We start from the raw sequence: 23714 nt of genomic DNA on the forward strand, positions 1-23714 counted from the left end.
CAGACTTACAGGGATACACAGATGCTCAGCATCTCGGAAAGCTAGGTTTGCTATACATCCAAAACAAATGTGCAGAGCATGAATATTACAATTACCAGAGAATTAAAAAACCTGTCTGCATTCAAAGTAAAAATAAAACCGGGAAAATTCAAAATTTCCTGAGTGCTCTTTTTGATCAGTTAGAATTTTGGCTTCATTGCAATTTAGGTATTTACTTTATAGTACAATGCAAAATATACACTACAATGTGAATAATATAAAAGCTTTTTTTCCAGACAGGAATGCCAGAACATTTCCATTGTTTTTTCTCAAACATATTTTTTAGCAAGTATGATTTTATGAAGCAGTTGATCTTCAGTGGAGCTGTATTCTCTGACAGAAAAGAGGATTGTGCTCTTTTTTGTAACAGAAATTATGTAGTCCTATAATCTTCACATTTAGAAGTTCTGTAGCTCTACTTGAATCTTCACAGTTTTTTTTACAAAAAAAAAGTATAAGTACATCCTTTATCAAAATTCCCAGTGGAATTCCCACGTTACACCATCTAATCTGGATCCAGTCTAGGCTGAATGGCTAAGTTGTATGTTTTTCATGTATTTGGGTACCTACACAAGTTTTGAAATAAAATAAATACTGGTGCTGATGGAAGATAAAGCACAAATGAAATCATAATCTATAAAATCATCACCTCTGCGGAGATATTCAAAAGGCAAAGTTTGCTCAAGTCTCACAGTAAAAGAACTGATAGCGTGAAGAAGTAATCAGATGGCAGGTTTAAAATGAGAGGGGGAAAAAAAAAGGAAGTTTTCCCACAGAAAGAATAATTAAACTGAACTCATTGTGAAAAGACACGGTGGAAGCCAACAGGTAAGTTAGTTAAAAATGGATCTGATTAATTACTGGAGGACAGGTCTGATCAAGGGCCATCTAACACTGGTCTGACCACAGGCTCTGGTCAGGAGCTCTCCAAGCCCCATCCTGGGGGAGGGTGTGCCAGTAAAAACTGATTCTTCTCACATTCCTCCCAAAACCTTTGGAACTGGCTGCTGTTAGAGGTAGGACACTCATCGTCTTTGCAAAAATCCAGCCAAATCACGGAGCTGCCAAATTTTATAAACAGCAGTACAGAGGTACACTGCTACCTACAGAGGTCTGGGAACGCACACCAAGCTGAACACAGCTGGGAATCCAGATACGCAGTCAGCTCGAAAAAACTGGCTTCAGAAATCAGGAAATTAAAAGGTAAGTGTCTCACGATAGTTTTTTTTAGGCATCTTCCTCAAAAACGTACTGTGCTAGATACTTCTTAATATGCATTTTTGTTAATAATCTGTTCAATCTAAACAATAAAGCATGCTGTGCAACATGACTGAACGAATGTTGCTGTAAGAAATATTTTCCCCTTGTTTGAGTAATTTAAATTTGTAAGCTAATGTAAGTTTTTGTATTAAATAATGTACTGCATGCAATTTTCTTTCTTGTAAAGCACTTTGAAGCTTTCAAAGGGCACTCTGGGTTAATAAATAATATGGCATTCTTTGCCAGAACTGTAGGGCATTTCCCATAAGTTCTGAATCTTCTTTGCCAGAACTGCAACATGTTACATGCCAAATCCTGCACACAAATGTTCCACATGTGGCAAATACATATTGGTAAAGACCAGAGGCATGGCATTCCTGGATTTTTTAAAGAGACTGAGGGAAGGGAAAGAAGTGGGAGGGAATAATGAGGCAGGGCAGAGAAAAAAACCAAAAAAGTTATGTCTGTGCATATATGTTAAAAAAAAAAAGAAAATAAAAACCCAACAAAAAAAAAACAACCCCCCCACTCCCAAAACAACCCATAACCCACTTTATTTTCAAAGACTAAAGTGTTTGCTGCATGCAGCACAAACTCACAGGCACCCAGAGCCGGGCCTTTAGTTTTCCTTCAGTTATGGAAATCAGGCCTCCCTTTCTATGATAGCTATAGATTCTTCAAACCCACATGTTTGTAAGGGTCAAAACACCTACAATCCTTGCTTCTCCAAGCTCGTGCTAACGTAACCAGAGAGGCTGCGAGCTTGGAGAAGCACGGTCAGGATTATCACCATTTAACAGGCTGTGAAAATGAATCCTTTTCTTCAGGCAAAGTTGTGAATGCATTTCATGTGCCCTAGGCTACGGGGAACAAACCAAGACCTACACTTACAGAGAGCGAACACTCGCCTTTTCGCAGTCTCCCCCACAGACAATTAGGCTCCTACTTCTGTAGCTTGGGAGAGGAGGAGTGAAAAGCAGCAAGACTCAGAAATTAAATCAGTGCATTTGGCTGTGTATCACATAGGTCAGATTACTGAAGGATACTAGGAGTTTAAAATTACTTTGGTTATAATTTTCTTGATTTAATCTCTTTATGCATTAAGCACAAACAAGTAATTTCAACATTCCTCACTAGCTTGGAGTGAACGTCTACAATAATATACAAAAATTTTATCATTTCCTGCCCTTCACTATATTTTAAGAAAATAGTGTCAGAAATTCTTAATCATCCAGCAATAACCAACTAGTTTAGAAGGTACTAAATACTACTTACACCTAACCAGGTCTTCAGCACCAGCATTTGCTATACATTTAAAAAACAAACAAGTTAAAACTGAACTCCACATTCTGCAATACTAAATGAACGTTTTACTACATGGTTTCTTTTGAGGTGGCAAGAAATTACTGTAAAACCTTTGCCGTTGCCAGAATTACATTGCTTAGAGAAAAATATCCTGTGGGTTACCATTTGTTGCCATGATTTACAAAGATAAGGTCTATAGTCTGTATCAGTTTCGTGCTGAAGTTTTAAAGGAAAAAAGCTTTCTGCAGAGTTTGTAGATTTTTGCATAAGTGTCTGTGTTGTTGCAAAGAGGGCTAAGTGATGCTCTCTCACGAGCTTTTCAAGAAAGTTAGCACATTTCTTCAGATTCATCTCCTGCAAGTTAGGACTCTCCCCTCCATTGCTTCTGTCTATCCAGTAAAAAGCCGATATGCTATCTAAAATCAAAAGGCAGAGAGAGGGGTGCGTGCAAAACATGTTTTCTAAAGAGTAGAGAGTGAGGAGTAACTGAGTGCTGCTATTGCAGTTCACAAGAAAAAGCCTTCCCAGGCATTGCTTTATCATCTCTTCCGTCCTTTGCGCCAGTCTGTGCTCAAGAATGGTAACTAGCCGAAGCATGTCAAAATGGTAGTCTGTGTCAACGAACATGACTTCTACTTCCAGTCCTCCTTCTGATTTGGGAACGATGCAGCGGGCTATTAGGTGATAAAGCATTTCTGTTTTTCCTGTTCCTTCTGGACCATGGAATTCAATGACATCTCCTGTTCAAAAACAAAGCAGCAAGCTGTCAGGTAAGAGAATTTATAGCTCAGTTTTCAGTGTTTACTGAACCAATATTCACTATTCCACTAATTGGAAAATGCATTTTAGAAAGTTTGATATTCATAAAATTGTTTAAATCTTGGTTAGCATCTACCAAGAGAAATTACAATTTTCAAGAAAGGCTTCTAAAGTGAAGAAAATCAACTGGGAACAAAAGTTAAAAAAAAAAAAAATCAACCTTGGCAATAGGACACCAATAACAATAAAAGGTTGGCAACTGGGTTTCACCTATCATTACAGGTAGATGAGGGCTAAAAATGAAGCCACTACACAAAAGTGGTTGAGAAATCACCTATTTACACTATGTGCCCAAAATTAAGAAGTACATTAAAAAGTAGAGGACAAGCAGAACAAAAAAACCCTTGACATATTAGAGGTCCAAATCATGTTGGCACATCTGTTTTTATAGCACAGACTGTCCTTCAGGATTTCATGTCTGCTATAGGCTTGTTCAGTATCCGCGCGTGTCACAGGATACCAACAGGAACCTGACTGGTAAAGAGAACCCCAGTATATTTATTTATTTATTTTATTATTATATTTATTTAGCACTTTTACTATTCTGTGGTGATCATAATATGAAACTGCTTCTTTTGACAAGGGGGACTCACGGATGACTTGAACTCCAGGCAACAACTCGACTGGCTGAGGCAAAGGATCTCTGTTCACAAACAGACCCAGCCCAACTGCCCAATCCATGTGGGTCAAAATAATATGTATCACATAAATTTAAAATGTTAATTTAAAAAAGCATCGTGCTTTTCTAGGAAACCAGTTCTTTTATCAAATGTGAATGCAAGATACTCTAAAGTTTTTTTCAAAAGTCTTCTTATGTCGTCTATCAGAGCAAGATAAAAAAAAAGTTAATTTATTAGTTGCTCTTTATAAATTTCTAGTTTAGGAAATGAAATCATTTATTTACGACATTTTGGATTTTAGGCAGAAGGGTAAAGACCTGCAGTAAGGAGAATCACACAACTGTAACTGCAGGAAGGCGAGATATTTCCGAGGCCTTGGCAAGTGCAAATGGCATAACAGCTTTTCACAGGGGGGATGCAAGAGCAGAGAATTAATTGCAACTTTACTTAAACATGTTTGTGCCTGCCTGAGTTACCAGGGTTTTTCTAGTCACTACTCAGCTTCCACAGAATCACACAGAATTATCAAGATTGGAAAAGACCTAAAAGATCATCCAGTCCAACCATCACCAATACTTCTCAGCTAAATCATATCTCTCAACACAACATCCAAACGTTTCTTGAACACCCCCATGGTCGGTGACTCCACCACCTTCCTGGGCAGTGCATTCCAGTGCCTGACTACCCTTTCCGAGAAGTAATATTTCCTAGTGTCCAGCCTGAATCTCCCCTGGCGCAGCTTGAAACCATTGCCTCTAGTTCTATCACTGTCTACACGAGAGAAAAGGCCGACCCCTAGCTCACTACAACCTCCCTTCAGGAAGTTATAGAGAGCTATAAGGTCTCCCCTGAGCCTCCTCTTCTCCAGACTGAACAATCCCAGCTCCCTCAGCCGCTCCTCATAAGGCCTGTGCTCCAGACCCCTCACCAGCTTCGTAGCCCTCCTCTGAACGCGTTCCAGGGCCTCAATGTCTTTCTTGCAGTGAGGGGCAAGAGACATTCCAGAGAATGTCGTTGTTCCTAAATGTGTATAATGGCAAGATGCAGCTTGGGATGAGGGGCGGAGGGTGGTGGGGAACAAATGAAGCTCTTACTTCACCCATTGCAAGCGTTGCGAGCAATTTACACCTGATGTGACAATTCTGTCCATTTCAGCGACACTCGGACTGCCTGCCTCTCCATAATGAAATTCCTGGTGCTGCACAACTGCAATTGTGTTTTCCTGAACTGCTGATACTTTGAAACGTATTAAAAAGCTTGATGCCTCCCAGACCCTTACTTATCTGTTCTGAATGGCTCTCCCCACTTTTAAGATGAAAGACAGTGACACTTCCTATGACATAAATCATCATTTTCTCTTCCTCTTCAGAGGTCACAATGTCCAACTCTGCCACTTGCAGCCAGCACCTGCTCTGCTGTCACACTGATGCCAGTGAATAACCACACCCTGTTAGGAGAAGATACCAGCTTGGAAGAACTTCTAAATGTGCTGGGTAGGTCACTCCCTCATATTTCAAGTCTATTGAAATGTTTTAGAACAATTGCATGAGGCACCTCTTGTTAAGGAACAAAGTGCATCTTCTGTCTGCCACTGGCTTCGGCACAAGACTTCTGCCACCCCAACTGGCATTTCTGAATCCAGACCAGTAACTGAATTGGGCCAATATGCAATACAGATTGCCTCACCTTCCTTTAGAGCAAAACAGGACTTGTTTAAGTGAAAACAGAAACTCTGTATGGCCACTCAGAAGCAGTAGCAGGCAAATCCAAGTTACTGTTTGGTAATGATTAAAAAAAATGGAAATAAATGCTTGACATTATCCATTTGAAGATGTTCTATCAGGATGTCTGTGTGTTACCTCCTATAAAACTTTACATAAGGGAGCTGTAATGCACAGAATAACATCGGATGAACTTTTATTGGCAAAACTAACAAATTAAGTAAAAATTTTAAGTTGAATGAAATAATCATTCTTGGGAGTTTTTGTGGTGGTGGTTTATAAATTTTAACAGCAAGTCAGCCAGGCACCCTTCAAAGCTTGAACAAGATGCACATCTGGGTTGTAGTTTGACCAAAACACTTAATTTACTCTGAAAAGAGTAACAGTTTGGACTGTAAGAAAACCTCAAGAGAGCCGGGGATCTCTGTGCCTTCATGATTATCAAAGAGGCTGCCCACAAGAAGAACGGGCGCAAAACAGAAGCCATTTATAGCAACATCTATAAATGTAGGGTTTCATTAAATTAGCAACCAGGCTGTTACAGTAAGATAAGAGGGAAAATTCGTCCTTCTGGATGAGAGAGGACAAACCATGACACAGCAGAGGAGGGAGTGCGGCCACCAACGTTTTCAAGAACCCTCTGTCATTCTCGCAATAGGTCACAGAAGAAACTTGGTGATCAGTACTAGCATCATCCATTAATGTCAAAATAATTTTGAAAGGAGGATTAGTAAAAAGACACCGTCACAGGATTGGGACAGTCTGAGAGGCAGAGTAGGAATAAACACTTTAACATGGAAGAAAGTTAACGGAAAATTTCTGTTAGAATTGGTGCTGCCCAACGGTAAACCTAGCAGTAGATGAATTTTCCATTAGCTTGGCAAAATGTGTAGAAAACAAACTAATAAGGACTTAAGATTGAAGATTTAACCGGTCAAGATGGATGAGCAGAATGATTTCATATGAAATTCAGCACTGACAAATTCAAGAGGTACGTTTTAAGGAGCCACCCAACTCACTGCTTGGCTCACGACAGCTTGAACTGGCCCACGATGGGCAGACTAAAGAGTACAATAGTCCCCTGCTATGCCATGGTGTACAGGACACACTAAATTATACTGCATAAACTTAAATACTTAGGTAACACTAAAATATTTTTAAGTGAAACACTGTTCCCAGTCCTGGTCACCAATTCAGTGTTCTCTTTTGAATGTTAAGTTTTGTCTGTAATCGCTACCCCAGCAAATGCTGGTTAAACTGCTCTCTGATGCTGCACCCACAGACAGGCTGTTGGAATACTCAGCAACAGCTCTGCAGGTTTCACGTCGTTGGGTACCGCGGGGTTACTGGACTGGTAATTTACAATACTGTGCAGAAGCGGTCACTAATTTGTACCACTTATAAGTGAAATAGAAATAAGAAAATTATTGCAGGTTAATGCTGGGTGTCATACTATTGCTGACATCCACACCTTCATACCAGTGGCACAGGAGAAATGTGACTGGCAATAGTGGAAGATTATTTAAAGCTCATGTCACTTTTGCTCCATTCCAGAAGAGCTTAAATGGTATGTAATTAATATGTTTATGTGTTCTGAAATATCCAAGTCCATAATTAGAAGCAGTGACTGGAATATCACAGCAGTAGCTATAGTAGCTGTTCCTGTTTTACAGTACTCTGACATACATGATATGAACACTTAACTCTGATGTAACCCTTGGATAGTTTATTGAAACTTCATATATGTTTGTTTGTTTCAAAACCATCAGGAAAAAGAATAATTTAAGTTGTTGCACTGCTTTAATCATAGCATTTTAGATTAAGAGCTGTTCAGTATGGACTTTGTGGGCAACGTACTACAGCATTCCACAGCAACCTACTAAAAGCGAAAGTCATGACAAATAGAGAGGTAGCTCTTCAAGAGGGATTTAAGACTGAATAATGACAACACACATCAAAATAACACAGGGACTTACATCTATAGATGTACTGTGGTATTAAAAGACAAAGCAAAAATGTAACAAAAGGTGAAATCCATTTATGTAAATAAAACTAAAGATCTGTGCTAATATGTTGTGCAACTTCACTAATGTCAGCCAAAAAGCATGACCAATACAGGTAATAATTGATGGCACTTGTTAAATGCAGAAGAAAACCAGAAGTGCTTCAGAAGCTCAACAACCATGGTGGCACAGAGAAACTAGGACGAATTTAGGTTTCCAGCCATCTCAGAACTGAGGTTCTGGAATAGTCTTTGGACAGACACAAACAACCTACATCGCTTTAAGATCAAAGCTGATAATTTGATGAATGAGTTGCATAACGCTGCGGACTGTGATGGCAAGGGCAATTACTGACCCCTAGGAAGGCTTTTAACAGTCTGTTCTGCCAGAACATAGCCAGTTTAGTCTGAAACATTTATTTCTTGTGCGTAAAGTTCAGTTAAAAAAAAACAACCCAAAACCAAAAAACCAGACTGAAAGATCAGCATTTTCTATTACTGGATTTTTTCAAAATAAAAACATCTCATCTTTAAAAAAAAAAATTGTTAAGGTTTCAGGAGCCTTGTGAAGCATATACCAATTTCACTACTGATTCTTAATCCTCCTTGTGGGTAACAAAGCAGTTCAGAATTTAAATAATCTTCTCTGCTCCATTTGCACTGGTCTATCAGTATCTCTCTGCCCTTTATCTTTATTTTATCATATTTGAAACTTCCAGGAGCAGGAATCATATATTGCTAAACCCCTAATGTATTCTCAAGTGCTGCAAAATAATACATGAATGGTCTCACAGTGACTGCATTTGTCAACTAAGCATCATCTCTCATGCAATTATCTTGATTCTTTTTATTGCTTTTTCTGCTATTTCTTCTGAACCTTCTATAATTTGTGGGAATTCAAATTGCTGACAAGTATGTTGATAACCACTGCAGCCACATACTTTTCATATGAAATCCACTCATTCACAGCGTGATCCGTAGTTTGCCATTCATACGCCTTTGTTACTATATATTTCTAGGTTTGTGTAAGCAGAGCAGTCTATTCCATTGTGAAATCCATGAAATTTCACACAGTCTGGAAAACCAGTCTGAATTCCTGAATAACCAAGGAATTACTAAGTGTGCTAATTTCTGTTTAGCTCAGGAATTTCTTTCATTAAAACATTCAGTCTCGATCTTAAAACTTCTTGCTCATTGAATCTTACCTTAAACTTGTTGTATCAGGTACTTGACTTGTACTTGTCACTGGGAGGTAGCCTCATTTCTCCAATTTGAAATTCTCATTTATTCACTGAAGGTCTATATAGGCCATCTGGATCCTAACATCGTCCATGAACTCATTCAGCTGATTAGTACCTATGCTCATAATGGAACTGTTTCCAAAGTTCCATCAGGATTTTTCAGGCTAAGACTGAATGGCTTGAGGACTTGGCTTTATTGAAAAATACTGTTTGCTCATGCCTCTTTTGACTTTGTGGTGTTTTTTTAAAGCACTGATTAAAGAAAAGTTAAATGGCAGAATCTAGAACAAATTTCTGTAAAACTACTAAAAACAGACCAACATGCTTGGTATTTCCTTACCCACACCTGTCTTTTGATACCCATAAAGTAGATTTTAAAGTCCATTTAATAACGTTCAGAATAGTGACTTCGCATTATTTCATTTTATCTAGTTTGCATAAAACTACATCAACAATTAGAATTCTGAATCCAGGGCAAAAGCATCCACTTGTATGCCTATCTCCGTCACATTGCTCTGAGAACACTTTTACATCAACATTTTTCTGTAGATGGGATAAAGGTACATTTTTACCATGAACAGGAGATCCTTCCTCAGCAAACAGGTAAGGTTCAAGATGCTTCAGAGAACTTCTGCCCTCAAGTCGTGCAAGTAACTTTTAAAGAAAAGACAGAAGAGACATGCTGTTAAATCAAAATAATGGAACTTGGGAATCGAATTTTAAAGATTCTGAGAACTGGGAGTTTTCCATGACAGCCCTATCAAAAGATTAGTTTTATTTTTACAATGTTTTCATAAATACATACAGAAACACGTAGTCTAGACTACAGCAACAGAAGTCTCCATCCTTACGAACAATTAGCACACAGTAATAAAGAGTGGAGATATATTAGGGGAAATAAAGCTTTAAGAAAAAAGATAAAAAGAGGAAAAAAAAGCTACACAGGTAGACTAGCAAGAGGGATCGCCTCTGGTATGCAGCAGTGTTGCCATTTAACAGAACAAAGGGAAGGAAGATCATTTGTAATAACTACCACCTCCCCAACAAACTACTGGTTGAGCCATTACCCATCATTAGTCTTCTGAGTCAGTCCCTCTGAGCATTTATAAGTAAAAACACATACATTTCATCTGAAAAGTTACACAGGGCTCTTCTGGACTACAGCCCCATTATACCATAGTTACTTGTTCAAACATAGTATGGATTAAGAACGATCAAACGTAATTAGCCACCAGGCTCTGCAAGAACCTTTCTAAAGCAAGCTTGAATTTGTAAAGCAAGTTCCTCCAAAGCCCCTGGTAAAGCAAGTCCATTGTAAAACAAATTAGTCCAAAGTTCATGGACAATTTCTTAAATTGACAGGTATTTGCATAGCATGTAGACAGGTATTCATATAACTGGTATTATTTGTAGTTCTGGCGTACATTCGTGAACCAAGATTTAACATTTCACCCAGTGCTAGAGCTGCTGTTCCCTATGCGTATTAACACGCGTGGGAAAGGACGCTATCAGGATGCTCAGGGCACTGCCAGAGCACGTACCCTGCTGGCAAGCATTTCACTCTCCAAGACACCCAGCTGTCATTTAAATATTTAACCAAAACACATCCCGTTCAGTTTTATCCCGACTTCCTCAAAGCCAGTCACCAAACGAGCAGCAAGCACACACCTTTAAACACACGCTGCGTACCTTCCTTTCCTCCCTGCCACATCAATGAGCAACGTTTGCTCTGAATTGTCTTAAAAGTTGTTTAAACAGTTGTGTGTGTGTGCTTGCCTTTAACAACAGAATAAAACGCCATTAAATGACCCTGAGTTTACTTCAAGTGGTCATGATGGGAATCTAAGTGTGACATTTTCATTGACATTTTAACATTCCCTTCCATTAACAAAATGTCAATGTGTTTGCCTTTGTTTGCCTGTTCACACATATTCAGGAGAGTTTTCTGACACGTCCACTGAAGGGCCATAAAAACACTTGCATTGACCTCGCCCTGGATCTGCAGATCCTCCCGTTACGTTTCACACATTTGCGCAGCGCACAAAACTCTCGCACGGTGAACTCTTGAGTATTTTGGGAACCAGTAGGGTTCTGTGACCTGGACAAAGCAAAAATCCAGATGGACATATGGACACAAGGATACAGCAGTGTATCTCGAGCTGCATCAACCAGGAGCTTGCCAACTACCACGAGAGCCATCGCGGACCCTACGCATGCAGCCCTCCAGTGCAAGCGGCTGCCTGCACCTGGCCCTGGCTCCTGGCAAGGAGAGGCTGCACCCGCTGCGGAGAAGGGCCAGGAATCTCTCACCCCCTCGTCTGGCTGTGGAAGTCAAGAGAAACAGGAAAACCACCACAGTCTGCTGCTTTCTGATGCTCTTCATTTCTTAGCAAAGGAAGCACCGCTCCAGCACTTGGCGATCACTGGGGCTCAATTACTGGCGCTGCTGGGGCTGCGACTCACAACTATTGCTGGTCTAAACACAATTTATTTGTACATTAATTAATACATCCTCTGCAGCTTATTTCTGCTGGAAATGAAATGATGAGCCCCTGTCTCTTCTACACTATCACCTTTTTAAGCTTACGCCAGAGCTTTGGAAATACACAGTAGATCGATCACTATCATTTAAGTATGAATCTGCAATTATTTAAATGATGAGTTTATATATTCATTTTAAATAACTACAGGTGCTTACCCTGAGCACTGCTCATGTAGGCAATTTATGATAATTCGCTGATGATAGCACACCTGTGTTTTTATCAAACTTGTATTTACTTCCGAGTTCTGAAGCAGAATCTCCACAGGCACTTGCCTCATTAGTGTCACACTGGGAGCAACGGGGTTCCTGGCAGAAACAGCTAACAGTTTTCCTTCAAATCTAACAAAGATTTGTCCACGCTACAGCACAAGTGATGGAAGCAAAGCTGAGATGAGACACTAGACAGGCATCCCTCACCTCTGCCGATGCTAACGACATGGACAACACGGGTTTTTCCGAACCAGCAAGAGCCACCTTGGCTCTGTTCCAGGGGAGGCATTTCCATTTCGCCTTCTCACATTTTCTTCTGTAAAATGAGGAGGAGGGAGCAAATCACAGAATCACAGAATGGTTAGGGCTGGAAGGGACCTTCAAAGGTCATCTGGTGCAACCCCCCTGCAAGAAGCAGGGACATCCCCAACTAGATCAGGTTGCTCAGAGCCTCATCCAGCCTGGCCTTGAACGTTTCCAGGGATGAGGCTTCCACCACCTCTCTGGGCAACCCGTGCCAGTGTTCTATAACTCGGCATTGTAAAAAATTTTTTTCCTAATATCCAATCTAAATCTACCCCCCTTTATTTTAAAACCATTACCCCTCGTCCTATCACAACAGGCCCTGCTGAACAGCCTTTCCCCATCTTTCTTGTAGGCCCCCTTGAGGTACTGGAAGACCGCTATCAGGTCTCCCCCAGAGCCTCCTCTTCTCCAGGCTGAACAGCCCCAACTCTCTCAGCCTGTCCTCACAAGAGAGGTGCTCCAGCCCTCTTATCATCTTCGTGGCCCTCCTCTGGACCTTCTCCAACTGGTCCATGTCCTTCTTGTGCTGGGGGCTCCAGAACTGGACACAGTACTCCAGGTGGGGTCTCACCAGGGCAGAGTAGAGGGGGAGAATCACCTCCCTCGACCTGCTGGCCACGCTGCTCTTGATGCAGCCCAGGATGCGGTTGGCCTTCTGGGCTGCAAGAGCACATTGCTGGCTCTTGCTGAGCTTCTCGTCTACCAGCACTCCCAAGTCCTTCTCCTCAGGGCTGCTCTCAATCCATTCCCCGCCCAGCCTGTATTTGTGCCTGGGATTGCCACGACCCAGGTGCAGGACCTTGCACTTGGCCAGGTTGAACTTCATGAGGTTGGCACGGGCCCACCTCTCCAGCCTGTCAAGGTCCCTCTGGATGGCATCCCTCCCTTCCAGCGTGTCGACGGCACCACACAGCTTGGTGTCATCGGCGGACTTGCTGAGGGTGCACTCTATCCCACTGTCCATGTCACAAAGATGTTGAACAGGGCCAGGCCCAACACGGACTTCTGAGGGACGCCACTCGTGACCGGTCTCCACTTGGACATCGAGCCGTTGACCACCACTCTCTGAGTGCGGCCATTCAGCCGACTCCTTATCCACTGAGTGATCCATCCATCAAACCCATGCCTCTCTAGTTTAGAGAGAAGGATGTCATGCGGGACAGTGTCAAAAGCTTTGCACAAGTCCAGGTTCCTCGTCCCTTGTCCATTGATGCTGTCACCCCTTTTAATCTACAGGCAATTAAAAGGGTGATCTGGATGGTGGACGTGAGGCATCCTGAGCATTGTCATGGACAGCGTACAGAACACAGCTACACAGCACTACTGAAGAGAGCCTCTGAGTGGGAAGAGCTTGGAAAAAAAAAACCACTAAAACCATTTCACATCACATATCTGAGAGTTCAGATTCTGTAGTTTAATTGTAGATGCTCACTTCTTCTTTCAGAATGCTCTTTTAATCTCCTTTTACACAAAATACCACCTTTTAGCAACCTGCTAGTGGTAGATCTTCACTCTTAGATGTTCTTCAAGTGTTATTATACTAGCAAGAAACTGCACATATGAGCAGTTAAGTGCAGAAAAGAAACTATACAGCAAGAGTTAGGCACCAGTTGGGTTAAATTTAATTAATGAGAAGGCTGATGGGTCTCAATTATTTCAACAATTTTTATAGTTTATCAATAGTCCCATTGACTAATACATTATATGCTTACACTGTATTGGTTCCAACGAAGCTACGCATAAATGTAAGCACAGACACGTAGGTCTTGTCAGGAATGAGATATTACTTCATTAAAATGTTAAAGAAATTCAAATCAAATACTCCAGCTCTGTTGGAGGCCGTGAGCTAACCTACAGGCTATTTACACACACAAACCTATCCTGAGTGCGAGACAAAATTTAATTTTCAACCACTATAACCGCCCTGACGGAGCTTTTGTAAACTTTGGGAACAAAGACATATGCAAGCAATTATCATTTATTTTACAGTGATACACCAAAGGTGTTTTGTGAGAAGTTCTAATTTGTTGCATTAATTATATTCAATAATAGAAGTACAAGACTGTAGTCTCAGTATAACCCTCACTAAAATGTGATCTTACACATGAGGCTATTGAAGAAAGTATTAATTTAAATAAAGTGTTCTCTGTTTCAAGGGCTTTTACCGTTTTTTCTGTTAACCTTTCTTAACCTACCGGTTATCAGTTCCTCCCTTGGTCCGGTTTGGTAATCCATTCCATCACAGGCACTTGCTGCCATGTGCATTCCTTGCTTATGCGGACAAATAAATGCATTTACCCACTTGGACATAAAACACAACTCATGTCCTTAATTTGTGTATGCTTGCTGATAGTGAGCAGCTGTTTTTATCTTCTGAAGTGTCAAAATGGCTAAAGAACTCAAGCCCCACTGAGAAAGCATGGAGCTTTAATAAGAAATATTTCTTTATTGCAAGTTTCTATGCTTTTATGTGCACTACTCGGCATATTCTGGTACAGTAACACACAAATCTCCAAGTCATTTATTTGGTGATTGCAAATAGAAGTCACTAACAAATAAACCATGCAGCAGAGGGAAAAAGAAAAAAAAAAAAAAGAAAATAAAACTCAAAAGCCTTTTCTCCGAAGGATAGAAAAGCAATTCCACCTGCCACACTGTTTATTTAAATCAAACCATCCACACCGCTCTTCTTCCTTACCGTATCCACTCCAACATTTGGGAGGGGTAGGGCGAAAAAAAACATTTATACAGCAATTACCGAAACACCTGAACAACCGCCCCCCCCAGCGCCACAGCCGGCATTCAACCGACGGGGAGGGGGGCACAAAGCCAGGACAGGAACCCCCGCTGCCCTTACCCCAGCCCCCTGCTGACCACTCTCCAGCAAAAACCCAAGCGTTTCATGGACGGTTTAACACCCCGGGCCCCCGCAGCTTCCCGCACCGGCCCCAAGCTGAGCAGCGCCGGGCTGACGGGGCCCCGCTTTCCCCTCACAAAGGGAGGGGGGGCGGCGGGAAGGGCGGCGGACGCGGGAGGGTGCGGCTTCCCCCTCCCTTTCCCTCTCACACCGGGCGCCCCGCGGGGGTGGGGGACGGAGGGGAGCGCCCGGGGTTTCTCCTTCCCCAAGCTGCCGCCTCGCCTCGCCTCGCCTCGCCTCGCCTCGCCTCGCCTCGCCTCGCCTCGCCTCGCCTCGCCTCACCCTCCCCGACCGCCCGGTTCCCTGGGTGAGGGGAACCGGAGTGGGGGACTTGGGGGGGGTGGGGTGGGGTGGGCAGCGCCTCACCTGAGTGCCCGACTCCGCCCTCCGGAACGCGTCACCCATGGCGGGCTGCTCCCGCTCCAGGCCGGCGGCGCGCAGTTACTGCGCATGCGCGCACCCGGCGGGTTTTCCCCCACCTCCCTTGAGTGCGCCCTGTATGCCCTGCCGGCGGCTCTGCGCATGCGTGGTTCGGCCCCTCGGGAAGGGTAGGGCGGAGTCCAAGTGCGCCCAGTTTGCAGGTTCGAGTCCCGCCTCTGGCTTATGGCGCGCCCGCCGGCCCAGCGCCCCTTGGGATTCCCGAGAGATCGGTCACTGTCGGGAGGCGGGTGTTTATTTTTTTTTTTTTGTTAAAAGGGCCTGTCTTTTTATAGATTTGTAGGGTTTTTTTTCCACTGCTGATGCAATGGGGGCAGGTGGCCGGGTTGGTGTGACTCAACGGATGCTCATCTGTGACAGCGGGGCTGACGTGACTCATGAGATGCTCATTTGCGTGGCCGCAATTAAACTCTTGACGCCTGCGAAATTGCTTTTTGCAAAAGCCAGTGATCAATTATGGCTTGGATTAAAGGGACTCTGGAATATCTTACATGTTGTGCCTTGAATGAACCAGGCTTGCATGGTACGGGATGCTCCAGGCCAGGAGCTGACCGCCCGGCAAGGCGAGCTCCTCCTGAGGACCACAGCCCATCAGCCCCATCCACTGAGGTTACGTGACCCGAGGCAGCGAGAGAGAAGGGAGAACATGAAAAACCTGTTTGTGTTTTCCATCGCCTAAATGCAAAAACAGTAGGATAAGAATAGCAGCTCCCTATAGCTACACATCAAAGAGCAGTAATGATCTCATCCCTTTGGGTTTAGTGAGCTTATCGGTGATACTGCACGTTCTTAGGAGGAGAAACTGGTGGTGGAGCTCTTTGTTTCTTCAAAGAAATCATGTTTGTCTGTAGAAAAAGAGCTTCTGCTACCTTGGTCCTGAATGCACCACAAATCAGAAAAATAGAACCTCAGATGCAAGGCAGTGGTCCTGTTTACTCTTCCAACCCTCTTTCAGCCCAAAATACACTGCTCCCTCTGTTCAAAACACCGTGTTGTTGCCACTTGACTCTAACTCAAGGTTTTAAATGGATGGCACCTGCCTCCGCAAGGCCGGACAGATTTAATCTAGCTCAAAGCAGGATTTATAGTGTCAAGTCCTAACATTGCTCGTTGAAGTACAGAAAGGGGATGGTCTCTTTGGACAGCTGTAGTAGCCTTTCTTCTCTGTGTATGGATACACATGCAAAACTATCAAAAGCATGGAAGATGGCTCTCTAGTGAGAAAAACTTGAATGGCTGCGGCAGAGTGGGACACATGGCCCAAAAATGCAATTACAATTTTATTGAAGGAAGTTCCTGCCTCGCGTTTTGGAAGAGGCCAACATAAGGAACAGACAACCTTAAGAGCTGCATGTCTGAGTGTCATGATGGTACCTTAGAGGTCTGGGCCACGTTCCCTGGAAGAGTTCAAAAGACTTGTTAATTAGAAGTGATTGCCCTTGAAGCTGACTGATGATTGAACCTAACTCAAGATTAGAGCGGACTCGCTGTGACTTATGACAAAGACACTACTCACTGCATCAACCACATGATTTTTTTTTTTTTTTAATTACAGGCTCTTTGTTGCTGTTCTCCTCTAATTAAAGCCATTGCACTAGTTTTTAAAAAGTGATTGCTACTTGAATTCAGAGACAAAATGTACAGCGCACATAAATGCCAGTTGACTGAAACCCACTCCTACCTCATCATTTACCACTGTCAATGTCCCAGTAGGGTCATCTGGGAACTCTTCCACTGCATGGATGAACACAATATCGGGATTACAATCTAATGCAAGACGAAGTATCACAGTTCAATGAAGCACATGAAGCACAAAGATTCAAGAAAGAGAGGGGCAGTAAAAAAAAATATATATATTTAATTGCTTGACATATTTAGTACATAACAGGTCAAAAAATGTAAATTAAACACACCGGTCTCCTTGATAGGCAGACTGCCGTAACCACCTGTCATATGTCACCTTTGCATTCCTTTCCTTCATACAGTGTGGCTGGCATTACAAAGTTAGAAAACTGATACTCTGACAGCACTCTGCCTTAATAAAGTCTCACATGGTGGGTTTTTTTTTGTTTGTTTATTTGTCAGCACTATCATTTCTTTGCAGATCAAAAGCTAGGTTTTGGCAATGATGCACACTTCAAACCTGCACCCCAAACCAGCCCTATGTAGACCTTTGTCCATCTAAACCCCTGCCCTCTGCACTTCAGCAGTCAGCGTCGCTGGCATCTTACCAAATTCAATCTTGTATTGTCTGTGCATTTCTCATTCATTCATCTTTTTTGTTTTTCTGTCTGCAGAGTAAATTCACCTTGCTCCTTTGGAGAAGATGAAGTAGCATAGATAAGCGGAACGCTCTTTACCATTGGCTTCAGCAGAGCCAGAATTTTACCTTCCTTTTTTCAGGTTTGTAGTGGGTTTTTTTGTTGTTGTTTCGTTTTTGTTGGTTTTGTGTTTGTTTGTTTTTTTTTTTAATTCTGTCTGCATTCTTTCATATTTCTCTGCAGTGTTTCTGAGTGATAGTGTGTGATCCAGAAGTACAGGATCCTACCCACTCCTTACTCTTCCTTCCTAAATCCCAGAAACCTCCTTAATGCGGAATCCTCCTTAACGTAGTACAGCTATATGTAGCTCACGGTATCCAGGGACTCTATGCCCCAGCACTCCTGTTTCTACAGGCAGAAAATGAGTCGGGCTTTGTTTGGCAGGTGGGGAGCCTGAGGGTGCCCCTTGAGCCACGGGCACTGTGCATGTAACAATTCAGCAGCAAGAGCAATGACTTTTCCAACAGCAGAAAGATCAGACTCTAGGGGTATGCATCTCCGTCTTTATGAAATGTGTACTGTGGAGAAAATTCCTCTTTCCCAGTCTTGATTTTGAGCATCTTCCACACGGAGATGCTGTGTTTGCCATTGCACGTGTTTAAGACCTTCACCGCAGGGAGAGAAAGTGACAGTGCAAGAGAGGAAGGTATTTTAAGTAGCATTGCAGCCCTGACCAAAATTATTTATTTTATTATTTTGGAGGGCGTATTTGCTCATTCATATATTCACCGTTGCTAATTTCAGCCCACAGAAGGAAACTGGGCTGGGTTCTGGGGAAGGAAGGACCAGCCCACGTGCCCCGGGGCTGTAGAGAACCAAGTCTACCATTTACAGAAACATTTATTTATTTTTTTTTTAAGAAGCAAAGTCCTAACTTTAAATTGCTCTACAATACAGAGTCAGTCTAAAGAATTAAGACTCTATGCTGGAACAAGGCTTGAGGTAAAAGCTTAAAAAAAGGGAACATGAGGAAAACCAGTGTGGTGACAAGAAATTCAGATTGTGTGAAGATGTTTGCAAAAAAAAAAAAAATATATCAAACTTTTATATTTAATTAAGTAATGGCTAAATTAGAAACTGGAATGTAAATGTTTCCTCCTTTAAGCATGATTTTTTTTTTCAGCCGCAGAGATTTTGTTCCAACATGAGCTTCATCATTTTGAGTGTATTGTCACTTAATGTTCCCTTGCAAGATTTGTGTGGGTGACATTCCAGCACAAACCAGCTCCAAACAGATCTTCTAGGTTGAAAACAGTTTGTTCATATAGTTGAATTAAACTCTTTCAGTAAAGTCAGCTGTTGTTTTTCTAGTTAACCTCTACACTCTTAAATACCTTCACTCCAAACATGACAAACTGACTATCTGAAGAGTCACTAAACAGAAGAATCACTCCAAGAAACCAAATCGGAAGGTCTCATTTTCTCAATGTGTCTTCCCTACTCCTTTGTGCAGTAATGCTCAAAACCTAAAGGTTTTACAACTAAAGATCATCCCAAAGCTGTAAGTAGATGTCAGCAAGGAATAATTATAATAATAACAAAAATAATAGTAGTAGTGGTAGTAATAATAATAGTAGTAGTAGTAAAAATTAAGGCTTAAGGTAGACTTTGAATCTGGATGTGGAAAGCAAATGATGCCCCATCCCTGGAAACATTCAAGGCCAGGTTGGACGGGGCTCTGAGCAACCTGATCTGGTTGGAGATGTCCCTGCTCCTTGCAGGGGGGTTGGACTGGATGACCTTTGAAGGTCCCTTCCGACCCAAACTATTCTATGATTCTATGATTCTAAATGATGAACAGCTCATTGGATTATTTGCAACCTCTCTCCTGTGGGTCTCCTCCAGTTTCATGCGGCTGACTTCAGCCCCACTGTTCCAAGTTTCTCTCAGTGAGTGAAGTGATCTGTCACTGGGTTTTATTAGAATTTTTTTAGACCAGATGGCTGATTCTTTTTACCTGGAGAGCTGCCACTTTCTTTAGATGCATCTCTGTTTTACGGTAGTCTAATTTATCTGTTAACTTAAATTACAAGGGTATTTTAATTTCACTGACCTCAGAGAAAGTGATAGATTTGCTGTATAACCTGCAAAAAAAACCCAAAAAAACAAAGAGAAAATAATTTAGTTCCTTGGTAGATAGACTGTTAGCCATGGAAAAACCAGCCCAGGTCATTACAAACTTCTGGCATCTGTGATAGAATTTCATAGCTGGTTGCTGGATATTCGGCTTCATATTTCAGCTCACAGAGTTACATCAGGAATAAACTTGCTCTGTGTTGCCATTCACTTGTATTTATGTCTAGATTTCTTATTTCTGCGGGTTGCCTTTTATCAGCTTGTATTCCCGAGCTGGAATTACTCCTTGTTTGTTTGTACCAGGTTGTTCTTTTCCTGCTGCTTCTTCCATCCTGTCTGAGTAATTCTGCACCGGCTCGTTGCGAAGCTGCCAGCCACTCCTTCTCGGACGTTAATCACACCGACAGGGACTGGTTTTGTATCGGTGACCTGGCCAGGGGGATTTGCTTGCTTGTCTTTGGGGCACAGTTTAAGGTTAGCAATAAATAAAGAAAGGCTTCCAGAGAAGAACACGTGATTTGTGAAGACACCTTCATAGCCAGCGGTGACTACAGATGAAGTTTTGAGTATTTGAGCTCTGACTGCAGCCGACAGAGGGAGAGGTCTTGTATTTGACCTTGTGAACCTCCATCACTGCTCGTACCCCACCGACGAGAATAATGCAAATTTTGCCCCAGTGAAACATGTTTTGTGACAATGTTCTCCGCCTTCTACAGAGCTGTTCAATGAAGTATGAATGATCTTTCTAAATTCTACCCTTGCGAGTTCCCCTTTACTTGAATGTTGATGCCCTTGCAAGCCCCAGGTTTTACAAACATGACAAAGAAGCCGCGCAGGCAGTGTGACCTTGCTGAAAAATTAGCGCAAATTCTAGGCCTGTCAATAGGAATGAATCAGTGTTTTAATTAATTAGCTACGTACGCCACCCTGGGTGTGCTGATAAAAGAGGCATCCAGGTAGCTGGCACCGAGCCGAAGCTGACTGCTATTCCTTGGCGACAGCAAACCAGAATTTGCCCCTGTAGTACAGAGAAATAATGCTACAGTTCAAGCGTGCATTTCTAACCAGGATAAAGTCCAAGAAGAATAACTATATAATCCAGGCCATTTCCCTTTTTTCCGTTTTTTTTTTTTTTAACTGACTAGGGAATCTCCCTTTTACTCTTTTTACACAGATTTAGCATTAAAGTTTCTGTTTTCTGTAATCCCCACAGACCTCCTGTCAGCGTGAAATATACATCCATTTCTTTTCTTTTTGATCTTAACACTTGTAAGTAATAAATAATTGATTGCCAAGGAATTCTGGGAGTATATTCAGCCTTAAATTGAGCACTAAACTATTTGCAAATGTGCTGAGGCACTAGCCCAAAAGATACATCAAAGGAATGTCAATTGGATATTGGGAAGTGAAGTGCCATCATATGTTAGAATTAGGAAGCATAAAATATAAGTAGAGAGATAACAGCTGTCAGATCTGCTACTGGTAGTAATAGAAAAAGGTATGTTTTTATAAAAGGCCAAAAACTTTTGTTCAAGCTAGACCACACTTTCACCTCAGTAATGCCACTCCGGACCCTGCTCAGGAAATGCCCCGTTTTTCGACTGTTGTCTTGAAACTGGGGCTTGACAGTGCACTCACCCGGGAGATGGCTAAACTTAGCCTGAATGGCCTGTGAAATAAATCAGGACTGGGGTATATTACTGCAGTGACTGGCCATCTTTGGTACTGATGACAGATTTACTACGGCAGTCTTGTTTCACCATGGCTACAAGGCCCAATATAAGCTTGGTCAGTAAAGCCTTGTCTATGCTGCTGAGGCTAGACTGCTTGTAGGGTCTAAGCTAACCTGACTATACCTACACGGCTGCGCTTGCAACAGTCACACTGCAATATTGGGATATCTGTGAATAAATTTAGATGTTGTATGATGTTGGCCTTGCCACTGCAACCCAAGTATAGTCTTTGCGGGGCACATCCTCTTGGAATCCATTTCCAAACATGCACGTGACAAGAAGGTAATGGCAAAGAAGAGTGAGGATGGATTTATTTACCAATGGTAAATCATGCTTCACCATTTTATGGTGAAATGACTGGCAAAGAAGATGAGAGGAGAGTGATGGACGTAATATATCTTGTCTTCAGTAAGGTGCCTGACACTATAGCATTCTTATCTGGAAGCTGAGGAAGTATAGCTTGGATGAATGCTCTGTTAGATCAGTTGAAAATTCCCCGGACCATGAGCTTTGAAGAACAACTTCCAACGGCGTGATGCCCAGTTAGTGGCTGGTTAGTAGTTGCGTACTGAAGGGTTGATATGGGGGCTGATATTGTTCAGCATTTTCATTGTGATTAGGGAGAACACATCCTCAGAAAACTCAGGCGTGATGCTAAATTAGAGGAAACGATTAGCACGCTGAACAATAGAGCTTCAGTCCAGAGGGATCTTGAAATTCCTGTGGGTTGGACCTCAAGACATTCAGTAAGGTGTGTGAAGCTTGGTCCCTGCAGCAGAATAAACTCATGCAGCAATATGGACTGGGAACTTACTGTGAGAACTGGAAACTGAGAGCAAATTTGAGGGCAAGATTTATAGTTTGCATCTTGAGGGATTCAAACCAGACATTACCAAAATGTCTTAATTAGAAAGACAATACAGCACTGGAATACATTATTTGGAAGAGTTGTGCAATCTCAATCCTTGGAGGTTTTCAAGACTCAGCCAGATGAAGCCATGGCTGATTTGATCTAGAGCTGTTGACAGTCTGGCTTTGAGTGGGAGGTTGGTTCCGAGAGCCTTCAGGACCTTCTTCCAGTTGCTTTCATTCTGTAGTCTTTGTGTCCACACAGCACCTAGAAGAATCATAAGTGAGTCTGCTTGTGGTCTCCCGACATCCGTTAGTTTTTTCTTGCTTGGAAGTTTCCTGAATCTGCGCAAACTGGGCATCTGTGACCACGGGTGTAGATCAAAGATGGCTTTGCACTGGCTTTGTCAGAAGATGTTCTGTCTTCTGGTACTACAGAAACCTGTATCATCCATGACGTACATTACATCAGCCTCAGAGATCCTCTTGTGTAAGGCAACTTGCAGCAACTCTTACGAAGTTGCACATGTGGAGTGCTGCAATGAGAGCATGCTCCACCCATGTTCATCTGGCATACTCATGGTTCTTCTGTCATGATGATGGAAGATCGTCATGGCAGTGACACAGAATAGAGTCAGTCAAGACTTTACTGGTAAGTAGTTTTCCTATCAGAGAATATGGACTGGTGGAAAACAAAAAGGTCTTTTTGAGTCTCTTTTGGTTGAATGAAAATGGGTTGGATGGATTTGTCATCTTCAAAACTTCAGGAGGAGATTTTCTGGAAGTCATTGAGACATCATTAGTTAGCAATTCCAATGGGAAAACTGTCTTGTGAAACAATTTTTCTGATAGATCTTAAAGTTAAATATACTAAGATATTTCAATGAAAAAGGGTCATAGTTGAAATGAAACATTTAAAAAAAATGTTCATGTTGGCTCACTGGTGGATTTGAGTACAAGACTTTGCTCTTTAGGTTTTGAAATCTTGAAACTCCCCTAGGATGGGAAACATCTTCCTACTGTTTGTTAAAGAACATAGACATCTAACATCATATTAGGTTAGGGTGGCGCAAAATAGCCTCGTTGTGGCTTGGAACCATTATCCTGTATTTCAATTTCCTATATTTGGTGCATCCTGACACTAGTGCAAAAAGCCACTTTGGCATAAGTAGCATTTCCCTAATTTTTAAATATATTCACTTTGCTTGCGTTCATACCTATTTCAATACTTTATTTTCTGCAAATGTTCTGACAATATGATGCTGATGGGAATATCTACTGAAGCAGCAAATTTGTAAATGAACATTCAAGTATA

The 23714-nt window shown here is 42.1% G+C and overlaps 1 protein-coding gene and 1 long non-coding RNA gene across 3 annotated transcripts in view; one reads left to right on the top strand and one right to left on the bottom strand.

Moving 5' to 3' along the window:
- Nucleotides 1-11464, top strand: part of LOC147601576 (uncharacterized) — a 50802-nt gene extending 39338 nt beyond the window's left edge. Inside the window, exons 3-4 of one of the 2 annotated variants that reach the window (XR_015257800.1) lie at nucleotides 5199-5536; nucleotides 10944-11464. This is a non-coding gene — a long non-coding RNA (uncharacterized LOC147601576). Of the gene's footprint in view, nucleotides 1-5198; nucleotides 7834-10943 lie in introns of those variants that run through there. The other variant, XR_015257799.1, reaches the window with a different exon arrangement.
- XRCC2 (X-ray repair cross complementing 2) lies at nucleotides 1791-15397 on the bottom strand. Its single transcript, XM_086741828.1, has 3 exons — nucleotides 15349-15397; nucleotides 9580-9661; nucleotides 1791-3344 (listed from the first exon to the last, which is right to left on the bottom strand). The coding sequence occupies exons 1-3, from the start codon at nucleotides 15385-15387 to the stop codon at nucleotides 2629-2631; spliced, it is 837 nt and encodes a 278-aa protein (XP_086597954.1). The 5' UTR covers nucleotides 15388-15397; the 3' UTR covers nucleotides 1791-2628.
- Between the last annotated feature and the right edge of the window lie 8317 nt (nucleotides 15398-23714).

Source organism: Chlamydotis macqueenii, chromosome 2, assembly GCF_036417535.1.
Source record: "Chlamydotis macqueenii isolate bChlMac1 chromosome 2, bChlMac1.mat, whole genome shotgun sequence".
Classification (NCBI taxonomy): Eukaryota; Metazoa; Chordata; class Aves; order Otidiformes; family Otididae; genus Chlamydotis; species Chlamydotis macqueenii.

Excerpts from the sequence above, each read along its gene's own strand:
- XRCC2 (XM_086741828.1), bottom strand. The coding sequence starts at position 15,387 with ATGGGTGACGCGTTCCGGAGGGCGGAGTCGGGCACTCAG. Across the intron at positions 9,662-15,348 it reads GGGCGGAGTCGGGCACTCAG|TTACTTGCACGACTTGAGGG; the intron begins GTGAGGCGCTGC and ends TTTCTTTAAAAG. Across the intron at positions 3,345-9,579 it reads GGAAGGATCTCCTGTTCATG|GAGATGTCATTGAATTCCAT; the intron begins GTAAAAATGTAC and ends GTTTTTGAACAG.